The sequence below is a fragment of the Capsicum annuum genome, chromosome 1 (assembly GCF_002878395.1).
Source record: "Capsicum annuum cultivar UCD-10X-F1 chromosome 1, UCD10Xv1.1, whole genome shotgun sequence".
In the NCBI taxonomy this organism is placed as follows: Eukaryota; Viridiplantae; Streptophyta; class Magnoliopsida; order Solanales; family Solanaceae; genus Capsicum; species Capsicum annuum.
The window spans coordinates 39,594,262-39,609,001 of record NC_061111.1 but is presented as its reverse complement, the minus strand read 5'-3'; the positions used below and the strand labels follow the sequence as shown (position 1 = coordinate 39,609,001).

Genomic DNA, 14,740 nt, shown 5'->3' with positions numbered 1-14,740 from the left:
AACATATTAACCATCTGATGCAACAAATTCATCATATGATGCAACAGATCAACCATCTGATGCACCAGAGGAACCATGAAATTACAATTCTGATGCAACAGATTAATAATCTGATGCAACAGCTTTACCACATGTTGCAACAGATTAAGCTTCGGATAAAAAACTTGATGCAACTAATTAATCATCTAGTGCAATGGAAGAACCATCAGATTAATGATTTGATGCAACAGATGAATCTCCTGTTGGATAAAATCCTACCAACTCTTCCTATAGGAAAAGTCCAAGACTTGATTTTTCCAACTGATCATTCATCTGCCGTGATAGATGACCCTATGTTGAAAGAAATCTAAATAATATTGATCGTTGATAACTGTTCCAACAGATCACCCATGTGTTGCAACAGATGTGTGACCTGTTGCATAGACCATTCATCTTTCTCAACAGATGAGTAATATGTTTTGTATTATCGCAACAGATTACTCAGCCATTGCTATGGATTATTTTACTGTTCCAATAGATCGCTCATATGTCGCAACAGATGATGTCACAACAGTTGTGTGATCTGTTGAACAGACCATTCATCTATCTTAAAAGATGAGTGGTATGTTTTGTATTGTTGCAAGAGATTACTCATCCGTTGCCACAGTTTGGTTATATGCTGCAACAGATATACTACCTGGTGCAACAGATTGGTGATCTGTTGTAACTGTTATTTTACAGTTTTGCTTATTTGATTTGCTGTTATCCTTTTTTAATGATGCATTAATCAACAATAATATATTATTTTATGTTCCAATTAATTTTAGATAATATGGTTCCCAAAAGAATAGAAACCGAATCAAGTCCAAATAAAGGAACAAGTGAAGCAGCTAGGCTACATCCACCACTGCATGAGCTTGCTTTACAAGTGTTATCTCAATCAGGAGCAGAATATGATTAACACGGGGAAGAGGAACGTTTCAAAAGAGATGATGCAGATGCTAATAGCCTTTCCACTGAAAAACTAGTCAAAGCCTTCAGCATTGATTGTTATCCTGTGAGAATGCAGTGCGATGGTGCCGCGGATTTAATGGGTGATTTCGTGGTTAAGTCATCCATGGGAAAATCTTTCGAAGCCTTCAGAAAAATACTTCGAGAACAAAAATTGGATGCTTATTTCAGGGACAGCTGCGTTGGAAAATATCTTGATTTGTCGGAGAAAACAATGCTCGTATCAAAATAAAAATGGTATATAAACTTCTCAAGCGTAGGTTTATGTATGAAAACAAAGATAAGATGGATGAGATGTGGATAAATTACTGTGGCATGCCTGTTTGTTTTGGTTGGAAGGAGTTTGCCATAGTTACTGGACTAAAATGTTATCCTCCTTCTCAAGTTATACCTATTATAACCCAAAAAAAAAGCACCCTACACACCCAAAAAAGGCAAAGGCAAGTCGTGTGATCGTGATGACCTAGTGTCCATTGTTGGTCCAAGCTTCAAAAATAAAAATTTGATAGAAGCGTTAAAAGGTAAAAGACTTTCAAAGAAGCACAAGCATTCATTATGCTTTGTTTGGTTTGTACATAATATTCTTTGGGCGAGAGACGTTAACAACAACATAAGCCTCGGTTTAATAAAGCTCTCCGAGGATCTTGAGGCATTTAACAGCTATTCATGGAGGTATGAAAGCTTCAAAATGACTATCAAATATTTGTTGACTCCGTTAGCGCCAAAGACAGTCAACTTATATGGCTTCCCATGGGCTTTCATGGTAAATGTTTCTTTCTTCTATTATGATATCATTCATTTTTTTTTGCTCAATAATGCTTTTGATTTATTGTCGTTATTTTATAGGTTAGGCGTTTGAAGCCATTCCTTATTTGAGACAACAAGTGAACTACCAGGAAGGAGTTTCCTATCCAAGAATCTTGAGATGGTTGTTGGCCAAAAATCATAAAAATGCAAAATTTCTTGATCTCTTCAACCCCCCCCCCCCCCGAAGGATGCAATAAGTATAATTATAATTAATTTTTTCTTTTAATTAATGTTTGTTTTGAATGATCTAATCATCATTCTAATATATGTAATGATTTATGTTAGAATGTGCATCCGTCGCTAGTTCTGACCAATCGAGAGTTGAAGATGCCATTTTTTCTTACTTTACAGTCTGTGCAAACTTTATCAGACCCTAAGGTCATCGGCAGAACAAAAATGGAATTGTTTGGAGCAACAGCCACTACAAGAAAAATAATTTTGGAGGGTGGGCTTGTTGTTGTTGATGGAGCTGTTGGTGGTGGTAGTGGTGCTGTTGTTGGTGCTAATGATACTCTTCTTACAGTATTTAAAGCAAACCATTATGATTATGATCATACTATTTATACAGATTTTGCCTCTCCCAGCGAATGTTCTGCATGCAAATCTCAAGACTTTAGGGCAAAACATGATGTAGTGATTAATGTTGTTAATGCATTAACTGCTTCTGTAACAGAATTGACATCTAAGAGGGGTCTCATTCCATCAAAGAAAATTTTATTTCCATCCTCTCCATTAGATATTAGGTCTAAGAAGAGAAAGAGAGTGATTTCCAGGGCATTATCAGGCATCCAAAAAAGAAAAATCACAACTCCTCTATCTGTGTGTTGCACTGAGCAACGTATAATGTTCAAAGGAGATAAGCACAAGCTGAAGAAGGTGAATATATTATGTATTCCAACTAACAAAACAAACAGACACATATCTATTTCAACAGATGACACATCTACTGAAAATTATCAAACAGATATATACGTCTGTTGCAACAGTTGACTAACCTGTTGCACTAGATACTTTATCTGGTGCAACATATGTCTCTTCTATTTTAGCAAATCAAACAGCTCTTCGTAAGCTTTTATTTGTACCAATAGATGACCTATCTGCTGCAACAGATGATTCATATATTGCAACGGATGGTTCATCCGTTGGAAATTATCACGCAAGGTCTTTCTCATGTAGAAATTTATCCCAACATTTGATTCATTGTTGCAACAGAAATATAATATGTTTGGAACAATTTAAAATGGGAGGAAGACCTGTTTGATTTGCTAGAAGAGATGAGTTATCCTTTTCCATTTTGTTGTATCTCCGTGATTAGCATTGACCAATTCTGGCTATCCAGGTGTATGTAGAAGAAGCTACTGCTGAACAGCATTGACAATATCCTACTCTTTTTATGGAAATATGGAGAACAAAAATGGCAGAAATAGTACGCAAGCGACAATAAAGATCCACTACGAGCAAAGCCGAATTTCATAGCACTGGATGAAGAACAACTTGTCCATACTGAGTAGATCTTTATAGCTTGATCCTGTCAAAGCAATCCTTGGCAGTATACTTAAATTATTGTTGATGTATTTATTGAGATTTGTACCCATAATAATTTTTTTACATTTCATTTATTCGTTGACTTATTTCAGCTAATTTATGAAGGCTTCGATTTATTTTATTTTGTCTACGAATTTTATTTATTCCTTAGATTTGAACTTATTAATTGAAAATGAATACTAAATTCAAATAATACAACAGATAATGTATCTATTGCAACAGACGACACATCTATTGGAAAATTCGAACAGATTTAGACATATGTTGCAACAGTTAGGTGATCTATTGGAATTTATCAAACAGGTCTTTCCACTGTTGCAACAGATGGACTTTAGATAAAAACATCAAGATAATACAACAGATGACACATTTATTGGGGAAAAAAGAACAGATTTAAACATATGTTGCAACAGATGAACTTTATCTGTTGCAACAGACGGTACATATATTGGAATAATCGAACAGATTTATACATATGTTGCAACAGGTAGGTTATCTATTGGAATTTATCAAACAGTTCTTCCCACTGTTGCAACAGATGGACTTTTGATAAAAACATCGAGATAATGCAACGGATGACCAACCTATTGCAACAGATAAACTATATGTCAGAACAGGTAGGATAACTGTTACAACGGATGGAGAATCTGTTGCATTATAAAAATTTAACTTTCATTGGACATAAAAAATTTCCACTACGTGTAAAAAGGTTAAAGTGAATTAAAATAAAAAAGTCACAACCCATCAACGGTGTTCAATTCAAATACTTAAAATAAAATAGGCATCAAGTAGACATGTTCATTTTAAACACGTAAAATAAAATAGGCATCAAATGTGTTAGTGCCATTCCTGGCACATTTCGCTGACTTGCCGTCACTTGGCCCTCAATGGCCATTTTTTTCCCCCCATTGTCTTATATATTCATCTTCCTCCTAAAATTTAACCCTAAATTCTCAAATCCTCTTTTTCATCGTAATCTTCTTTTATCTATCCAAATTCTTCAAATTATTACTTTTATTTTTTCCAACTGACCTTGACAATGTCGAGCGCATCTTCCACTATTTTTTGTGATAAAGATTTTCGATATTGTAAGTCCGATCTTGAAGCTCTGTTAAAGACTTCTTGGACTCAATAAAATCCGGGTCGTAGGTTTTTTACTTGTAAAATTTCAAAGGTAATATTTTTTTATTTAATTAATTGATTAATTATTGACTTGTAATTATTTTGTAATTGTGTTCTCTCTTTTTTTATAAATTGAATGGATGTGATTACTTTGATTGGTATGAAGAACGACAGTCAAGGCTTATGAAGAGAAACAAAATCGAGCAAGAAGATACTACATTGTTGCCGTTATTGCTACTTGTTTGCTGTTGTTGGGCACATGGATATTGAAGCCTAATTACTGAAATTTTCATGGTGGTGTGTGTATTTGCTACTGGTTAGTTGTTGATGAGCACATGGATATTCAAGCGTAACTGTTGGAAAATATCAAAAAATTTAGGCATATGTTGTTAAATTTAGGTCATCCGTGGAAATTATCAAACAGGTCTTCCCACTGTTGCAACAGATTAGACTTAGATTATTAGATTATTCATAGAAATAAATCGGTGTAATGCAACAGATGACCAACCTATTAGAATAGATAAACTATCTGCCAGAACAGATTAAAGATATTTTACAACAGATTGACAATCTAATCTATTGCATTATAAAAAACTCAACTTTCATCAGAAAAAAATTATTGCCACTACATGTACATGTAATAAAGTGAAGGGTGAATTGAAATTAAAATTTTTTATTTCACAGGCTCTTCTATATACACAGGCTTCAAGTGTCCAATTAGTACCCCATAAGCCCAGACCTCTTGCAGGTTTGCCAAAGCATTGTCGCACATAAAAGTTGTTGGCTCGGCTATTTCTATGCCGGTCAGCAAATATTCAATGTGTTCAAGAGCGTGCGAGCCGCTCCCTTTAGCGACATCATCTTTTGGAAGGATCATTCCCCTGTTTCGACCTTTAAAATCCCATAATTTCTTCATCAACACTTCCTTTGGAAAATGATTCATCGGTTTACCCTCCCTCAACAAGGTGGGCAATAGCACCATCAGTGGATCCACGAGGAGAAAAAGATTAAAATTGTCGACGAGAGGTATGTTGGAGTCATAAACATTGATCTTTCCCTTCTCTAGGAGTATCTCAACAGCTCGATAATGCATGTCGTTCACGCTAATGCCTGCAAAAATACTTTTGCCTCAGTCCAGCTCTTGTCGTGTAAATTTGGCCTGTCCCCTCTAACATATCTTAACATTTCTTCTTCATCCAAGACCAACGTAGGAACTAGGAAATCAAGTCCATCGCCAAGGGTTGACGCCTCTCCATTGAATTGATCGTACCTATCCTTGAGCTTCTTGTAGAAGTCGAGGTCCATTATCGGCAGCGTCATAAGCTTCCAGGTACGTTAATTGCCTTTTCCTCATGAGGCTGAGAATTATGTCAACATGCTGTGAGATAAGAAGTCAATTTTTAAATAGGTTAGTAATTGTAAAGATGCAAAGGATGGTTCATCTATTGCATAGGGTTCTCTAAATCAATAATCCAGCGTAACTTATGCAATAGATGGATAATAAGTTACAACAGAACCACAACTAGTTGTACCAGTATACCAAGCTATTGCAAAAGATATGAAATCTATTTCGTATCTTCTTCTTCATGGGGTAGATTAGAATGGATAGGTTAGAAAAAGTAAACTTGCCTTGTCCTCGTACGACATACGCATATCAATCATAGTATGGAAGTCTTGGGGGGGAAAGGGAGGCCTGGGGTAATCTTGTACGCGTGGCTTGGAATTCTTGGCCTGTCGCATATCCCTCTTCTCTTTGGCACCAAGTTTCGTGTATATGTCCACCTTCTTTACTGGCCCCGAAACTTCAGCAGCTTTTGGAGAGGGAGGAATTGCAATTTCTTTTGATTTTCAAGCAGAGAGTACATCTCTAATTGCTCTTTTTATTCTCCTAACCAATGTTGTAGAAATGTGTGGCTCCCTCACCTTCTTGGATAGTATGACACACCTCTTGGATTTGAATTCCTTGATAGCTTTAAAGATAGCCTCTACTTTTTCAAAGAGTTTATCCTGTCTATTATTGCACTCATCGCATTCGCAATGAGAACACGAGTAAGGAGAGGGGTGAGCGGCAAAACGGGGTGTTTTCAAACATATTTACTCTTTCTTGAGCATCAACATGCTCATCATTACGAGTGGTAGCAGCATCAGCATGCCTGCCACTAACACCAACAACTCCACCAGAAGAAGAACCCGAATCTGCCTTACTTGATCCAGATTTCATCAATTTTTTTTTTACCCATCCTCTGGATCTTTTTCATCCCCCGTGTACTTGATCCTGCGCTTGAGAAGACCATGTACCATCGACATAGGGAAATGGATATGGGCAGAGGGATCCTCAGGTAGCTCAAGAAAGCGTTCAAAGAAGCTCTTCTTAAAAAGTCCGCCTATGTTTTCGTTCTTCATAATTTTCATAAAATGTTCCAAAATTTTCCCCATCTGACATTTAAGTACAATTTGACCAGTTAGTTGTTTTCCTTCTGGGTCATTTATCTGCATCGCAACTTCAAACCTGTCAATACTAAAAGTTTTGACAAGATCATGCTGGGATGTCGATATTAACTCATGCCCCGTCAGTGATCCATTATCATCATATAGATGATCATCATCTTTCTCTTTCTGACTCTCTAATTCCTTCTCTTTCTCACTTTCATTTTCTTCATCACCATATATGGACCCTTGTTCACCTCTCTCAATGTTGTTTTCATATCTTTCCTCAGCTTCACTTTTCCCTGACTGAGATTGTTCAGGAAGCTCCTTCGAATCCCTCTGTATTGTAGCCTTTTTTTAAGTGGTCAGACCTTGATCCACTTTCACTTTCTTTTCTTTTGGGAGACATGTTTTACCTACAGACAAAGAAAAACAAAAATTACATTACAGTTGATGTATGCATAGATTTTAAAAAATACATTACAAACACCACGAATACCGACACACCAACAGCCACCACCACAAATTTACCAGTTGGTCGTATACGTTGTATTACATTGTGAACATTGTTTTTTATATTTTTTAATTCATGCGTGTTCTAGATATGGATGATACTTATACAGATATTGCTATTCAACGCGACACGGTGCAGGAACTTCAAAGGCAGGTTAATGACCTGTAGAGCGAGTTGGTCGCTGTGAGAGCGACAATGTTCAGAGAGATGTAGATATTGATGAGAGCCCTGCTGCTGCGATTTGATTGGCCGAATTTCATTAATGATGATGATGATAATAATAATTAGAATGTGTTTTTTCTTTTAGCGTATGTATTTTAATTTTTCTATATTGGATCTATACCTAATGTATTTTATTTTTTATTTCATGGAAAAGTTACTTTTAGTCAGACTTTGGAGTTTTAATTCCCATTCAATTTTCATTCTGTTTTCTTCTAATCTAATACATATTAACATGTCAACAGTTGGAAGCAATGTTGAATCCAATAGCACTAGCAATTTTGGCTTTTAAGTTCTTTCAATAGTTGGAACCGATTGGTCATCTGTTGGGTTTCAACAGATTATCCATCTGTTTCGATAGATTTTTACCTGTTGGAGGAAAGTATTCCAGTTGTTTGTGCAACTATTGAGAATAATTGTGGTCTGTTGTATTATTTAAGTTCATGTTTTGCCTCATTTTATTGATGCACAAGTTATTTAAAAAAAATACATTTTATATATAATAAATGATAATATTAGGTTCACAATAATGAGTTAAATATATAAAAGTTCACAACAAACAAACAAACAACAACACAAGTTTCTGCAGTTACAACGATCATGGTGGATTATGATTCGGGTATGTAGTTCTTTTGTGGCCAGCGCACTTACATATGGAGCACTTGTTTCTTCTTTATCAAAATGATTCTCCAACTCCACGCCTCCTTTTATATGGCTTTCTTCCTGGTTTGATAGTGCTCGGGTCAATATATGGAGGAGGTATTAATCTCCCCATAAGCTCTACTGGAACAACCCAAGATTCTTCAGGAGGCACAAGAGTAATATGCCCACTATATGCCATTTCATATTTTTCCACCGAATAATATTGAGAGGAGTGCTCGTAAACTTCAGGTCCATATTTATGGCCGTATTAAGCTCGAAGGGCTGCCATAGCATGTGGACATGATATTTTGTCCAAGTCAAAAACTCTACACGTACAAGATCTTGTTTGAAGATCGACCGTGGCAGCATCACCATGACCGGTGATACAAAATTTGTAATCTGCTATTTTATGAGAGAATAACCTATTCCCCAGACTAATGTTCATTGATATTTTCTTTTCAATTTTGAGAACAAATCGAGTTCTTTTTTTTGGGCACTTGAACTGCACACGCCTTTCATTAAAAAAATCGCTATATTTCTCCCTTATTTTTTCAAACATAGCCTTGATGGGAAATTCTCTTTCATCTCCAAACAATGAATTCACCGATTCAACTATGTTTGATTTCATAATATTGTACCTATAGAAAAGAATCACTTAGTACGACATCAAACTAAACTTGTAAATCAAACAAGACATTAAATTCATAAGAATGTACCTATTTGCTGCACAGAATGCCTGGCTCCATCTCGCAAAACTGACACGTGCAAGAAATTCTGTTACCTTGGGATTCACATCCGCTATTTGATTGAAATGGTCTAAAAACTTTTCTCTACTATATGCTTTAGCTAGTCTATAAAAAAGGGTGACGACCCTTTCGTTGTGATAGTTATTTCGAATGTTCTCTCCAAGATACCTGATGCAATAACCAAACTAAGCTGAAGTAAAGAAAAGTGAACCCATCTTTGGAATACTTGGATGCCTATCTGATATAAAACACAACTCTTTGGTATCTTTGATTTAGCATTGCAGTTGTTCAAAAAAAATCCATAAGAGGCATCACATTCCTTGTCCGCTACACAAAAAGCGATAGGAAAGATGTGATTCTCCGCATTCTGCGGCACCGCCGCTAGCAAAACTCCATTATACCTGCTCCTCAAGAAGGTACCATCGACGGCTATGCCTTTTCTCAAATGTCGAAAACCTTGAATCCAAGAACCATAGGATACAAAAAAGTACTTGAACCTTTTGTTTTCATCCAAATGCAGTGCCGTCTTACTTCTGAGATTTGTGGACTCAATCATGTAATGGTAAGCATCCAAGACTTCATACCCATGCTCGAGTGTCCCCCGAACTAGGTCCTTGGCAATCCCCATGGTCGTATATACCTTCCAATAACTGACCAGGACACCCAAATCCGTAAGGATTTGATTGGCCATAAGCCTTGTTGAAGGGCCTATGCCATCGGGGAAACTACTCCTAAAATATTCACCGAGGACCTTTGCCGTGGCGTTAGGATTTTGGCCCGAGATATGCTATGAACTACGTGAGGATTTTGGCCCGAGATATGCTCCAAACCATATGTGTGATGCTATTCATGTTTATGAATGACGAATCTATCAGAACTTGTGTACTTCACCGCTCTCAACCACCACTTGCAGTTCGAATTAGCACATTTAAAGCAAAAGAAACTGCTCGAATTAATCACCTTCTTTATTCTGAAATCTTTTTTCAGGTAAGAAATAAACAAAGTGTTAGATAGTTCATTCTTGTCCTTAAATGACATTCCAATAAAAAAGCCGGTCCCATCGTCCTGAAGATTTCCAGATTGTGTCGATTGAGAAGAACTGCACACCGTACTGATTGCATCAACGGGCGTAGGTGTTTGATCATCATCTTGAATATTCATGTCTAGATCATCCAACCTATCATCAAAGAAGTCTTCTTTTTATTCTTCTTCTTCTTCTTCTATGTTCTGGTTCTCATTCTCCCTTGTCTTTTTAACCATGTACACCCTTAACACCTGCCTAGTTGAATCACTTAGATAAGAACACAACCGAACCTGATCGGTTATCTTGAAAGGTAGTACCCTCTGATTTTCAAAGGAGTTATGTATGTCGCTGATGGTGAATTCTTTCGGTTGACAATTCAGTCCACAAAAGCTGATGATTAAGTTCACAAAATCATCATACGAAATATCACTTTGGACTATCATAGCTATCGTCTCTAGTATTTCACCCTCCTTCTAATGCCATACATATCTATTGCTCTTCTCGACCCAATAACCATGACAATCCACCCCTATTGTTATTAATCCCTCCATTAGTGGTGCCTAAATAAAGTCATTTGTTAAAAAAAAAGTTGATAGTGATTTCATAGTGCCGTGAATGAATCCTAACAAATATGTTATCTGTTGCAACAGATAAGTGATGAGTCGCAATAAATTCTTACCTGTTGGAATTCATGTTACGAGTTTGAATATCTATTGCAACAGATGAATCGCCTGTTGGAGTTAATATTATAACTAAATTACCTTTGAAGATGATTCCAACAGATGAGTAACAGTTGCAACAGATAATTAACCTGTTGCGACAGATGACTTACCTGATGTAACAGGTTATTAATCTTTTGTAACCTATGTTGGAATTATGTTCAGGTTCTGTTGCAACAGGTAACTAATTTGTTGCAACATATATGTCAAATGTTGCAACAGATGAGCCATCTATTTAAACATGAATCCAGCATATCAGCCTTCCTTTGAAATAGATGTCTCATCTGTTGCAACAGATAATTTATCTGTTTAAACAGATGGATTTTATGTTGGATTCATGATTGGGTTCTATCCATTGTTGGAAAACAACAACACAATAGCAGTTATCCAAATGACAAATTCAACTAAAAATCATAATTTGACTTACCAACGTCTCCTATGAAGTAATGCCAAAGTGGAAAGTAAGGTTAGAAACAAATTTGACCTAAGAAATTGGTCAAATAGCAACAGTAGCGGTAACAACAACAACAACAAATGGTCAACAAGAACAACATGAAAATGATAATGAAGTAGAAGATGATGATAATGAAGCAAAAGATGATGAATGAAGCAGCAGCAACAATGAACAACAAAAATCGGTAAGAGAGAGAAATCAACAAAGGGTGAGAAGAGAGAGAAAGGCCCATTTTTTCCTTCGTTTTTCGTTAAATAGGCTAACATTTGGATTAAAGTGTAAATTTAAAAACTTATGGGTTATTTTCAAACTTTCCCAACTTTCTTAATCTACAATAAAGTAATTGTCACCTCCACCTAATAATTAAGACTTGTGTCACTTATACCACATTTTAAAACTGTTTTGTCACCTGTGGCCCAAACCCCCTATTTTTTTTCTCCAACTTTTGATAACACTGTACATAGTGATGCAATTTCATAATTAATGACTAGGAGGCGTGTATCAACGTTTATCAATACAATTGCAATTTCATATATATATATATATATATATATATATATATATATATATAATATTTTCATGAATGACTATTAAATTTGTGCGCTAAAATAAATCTTTTTTCTTGGTTAAAAGAGTTTAAATTATCAAATTAAATATATATGTTACTAATCATTATAACTACATTAATAGATAAGTAATTGATCACAAATGATACTATTCGTTTGCTAAAATGACTCTTAATTGAAAAATGTATTACCCGTTGATTGAGTAATGACTATATCACTATTAAAATATTGTCAAATATGAATGTTGCATCGTCAAATATACATGAATCGTTCACTAATCGTTCATGAAGTTGTATATCATCAGTTTGTTCTCCATATATCTTGGTTGGTGAGTTTTTTTGTTAGAGAAATTCATATGTTGTACAATAATAGTTGTCCAAATTTAAAAGAATATATTAAAGAAGGAGAATAATATATAAAAATCATATTTCATAAATTAGAAATTTCATACAAAAGAGGTACTAATATGGCTCTTAAATACCCTTATAGTTGTTAACATTGTATAAAGTTGATTACTATAAGATTTTAAATTTTAAAATAATTTAAATTCAAATTAATTTTAATTTAATTTCAATATAAACTACCTAACACATTTATTTTTAAAAATATTTTCATGAATGAATAAGTTATTTGTGCTCCATTTTTATTCTTAAAATTGAACAAAAGAGATCCAAAAAGAAGCAAAATTTGTTGTTTCAGCTATATGAATTCGTTTTTCTTTGTGAATTTTACCACACTAATTAATCCATTTTTGTTTTACGAAATTTTTTTCTTCTGAAAATTGAACCAAAACACTCAAAAAGGAGCAAAAGTTGTTGTTTCGGCTAAATAGGTTTATTGATTTTTCATTTTTTTCTTCAAGAAAATTGAACAAAAGTCGCCCCAAAAGAAGTTGAATTGCTAACGGTACATTAAAATTTATTGTTTCAGTCAAATAAACTATTAAAAAAATAATTCTTCTCAATTCCTCATAAACCCCATAAGCATCAAATTATTAGCAACCCATTAAAAAAAGAAAAAAGACACAAAATGAAGAGAAAAATACAAACATGAAGAGAGAAACACAAAAATAGAGGGAAAACACAAAAATGATAGAAGAGAATAAATATTTTAGAACAAACATGATGGCAATTTTGAAATATGTAAAAATTACAAGGAATAACTATGTCTTTTATTTGGTCAAACCAGAATGATTTATAAGCCAAAAATAAAAAGTAGAGGTAATGATGCTTTTGGTTTTTAACTTTTGGCTTAAAAAAGTAATTTTAAATTTTTTTAAGCCATTTTTAAACTTACAAAACATTTTAAAAAGTAAAAAATGACTTAAAAGCTATTTTTACTAGCTTTGAAGCCCATCCAAACCCCCTCATAATCTTTCCTCTGTTTGATTAATGTGGTAGAGTTGGAACTACAACACTCTAAAGGGTCACTTAATTAGGTAAAAAGATTGAGCCTACACTAGTCAAACTTTTTTATAATTGAAAATTACATAGGCGACAGTAGGTAAGGTCACAATAGTTAATTAGTATCCAGATAATTTATTAAAAATAAAATCACATCAAAAGAAAAAAGAATTAGGTGACCTAACTAATAATTGTGCCAGATAAAATTAAATGAATGTAGTATTAGAGATTTTTAATACTTTCGAATTCAAATGTAATAGTACATGCACACTGATCAGCTTTCTGCTTTTACAAAATTACAAAGAGAAATTTATAAATAGCACTTCCAATATTGAAAAAGTTATTCATACTAAGTGCTTCCTGCATCATTTATCTCCTTATCAGCATACTTTTGAAGATTTTCACCATGCAATTTGCCATATCTAAACTCATCAAATATTTCAACCCCCATATCTATGTAAAAATCATACGACTTCTTATTCCAAACTGCTACTATTCCCTCCACTGATACGAACCCATTGTTTGCAGCTATAGACGCAACTGTTCCGAACAACAATCTCCCCATTCCCAACTTACGATAACTCTCCCTGAAGTAAAGGCTCTCGAAATAGAACCCCGGTTTATCATAGAAGCATGAATAATTCGCATAAAAGAAAGCGTATCCCGCTATGAAAACATCACGCTTATCATTCCCATCATCGTATATGGACTGAAACTCCTCAACTTGTCCTTCCACAACTGGGAATTTAAGGTCGAACGTTGTAAGGACGGGCTTGAACCCTAATTCGTCCTTGTTATTTTTGGGTTGGGTAAAAGGCGTTGGGGAGACTTCGAGTAAAAGTACGGATGGCCCGTAGAACAGCGGAAGAGGATTTTCTTTGAAAAGTAAGTCCCCTAAGGAGGACTCGGTGGTTTTGTATAAATGAGTGAAATTATGGTATGCATGGATTTGGTAAAATAATTGGTATATATGGTGCAGATCAGATTTCGTAGCGAGGCGGACTCGAGTATGTATCTTTCCGGTGATCGTAAGGTTGTTATTTTCGGATGATCCGTTGGTGGTTATTGTTTCAGATATAGCTGAAGCCATGGCAAACTTGAAGAAGGAAAAAGAATTGGGAAATGTTGCAGGGACTAGGAAGAATCTTTTGTAATGGGGTATTGTTTGAAAAGATTGTAGGATATAATGCTTTATTTATAGTTGAGATGTGGTCCTTTAATTAACTTATTTAGTTAGTGGGGTTGGTGGAGGAAACTCAAGTGTGCGTCTGAGTATATTTTTACATTACTTTAAGATATCTATGATGATAACAAGTTCATGAGTTGTTGAAACAGGAGCTAGCCTCCACTTTGGATACAGTCCCCTACTATTTTTTGCCTCAATATTCTGATTTTTCTGCGAGGAAAAATCTCCTAAGAAAAATAAATGAAAGTTTGAACAGGCAAGAGTTGAGTCTATAGCCATATCAGATTTGCCACCGCAAGCAGTACTAATTAATTTAGTGCTGTAATTGTTCTTCATTCGAACAAGTTGAGTTACCTGTATAAATACTATGTGAGCA

At 34.9% G+C, this 14,740-nt stretch overlaps 1 protein-coding gene across 1 annotated transcript; it reads right to left on the bottom strand.

Annotated features, from left to right (window-relative positions):
* Positions 1-13,379: 13,379 nt before the first annotated feature.
* Positions 13,380-14,527, bottom strand: LOC107872236 (tyramine N-feruloyltransferase 4/11). Its single transcript, XM_016719006.2, has one exon. The coding sequence runs from the start codon at positions 14,266-14,268 to the stop codon at positions 13,528-13,530; it is 741 nt and encodes a 246-aa protein (XP_016574492.1). The 5' UTR covers positions 14,269-14,527; the 3' UTR covers positions 13,380-13,527.
* Between the last annotated feature and the right edge of the window lie 213 nt (positions 14,528-14,740).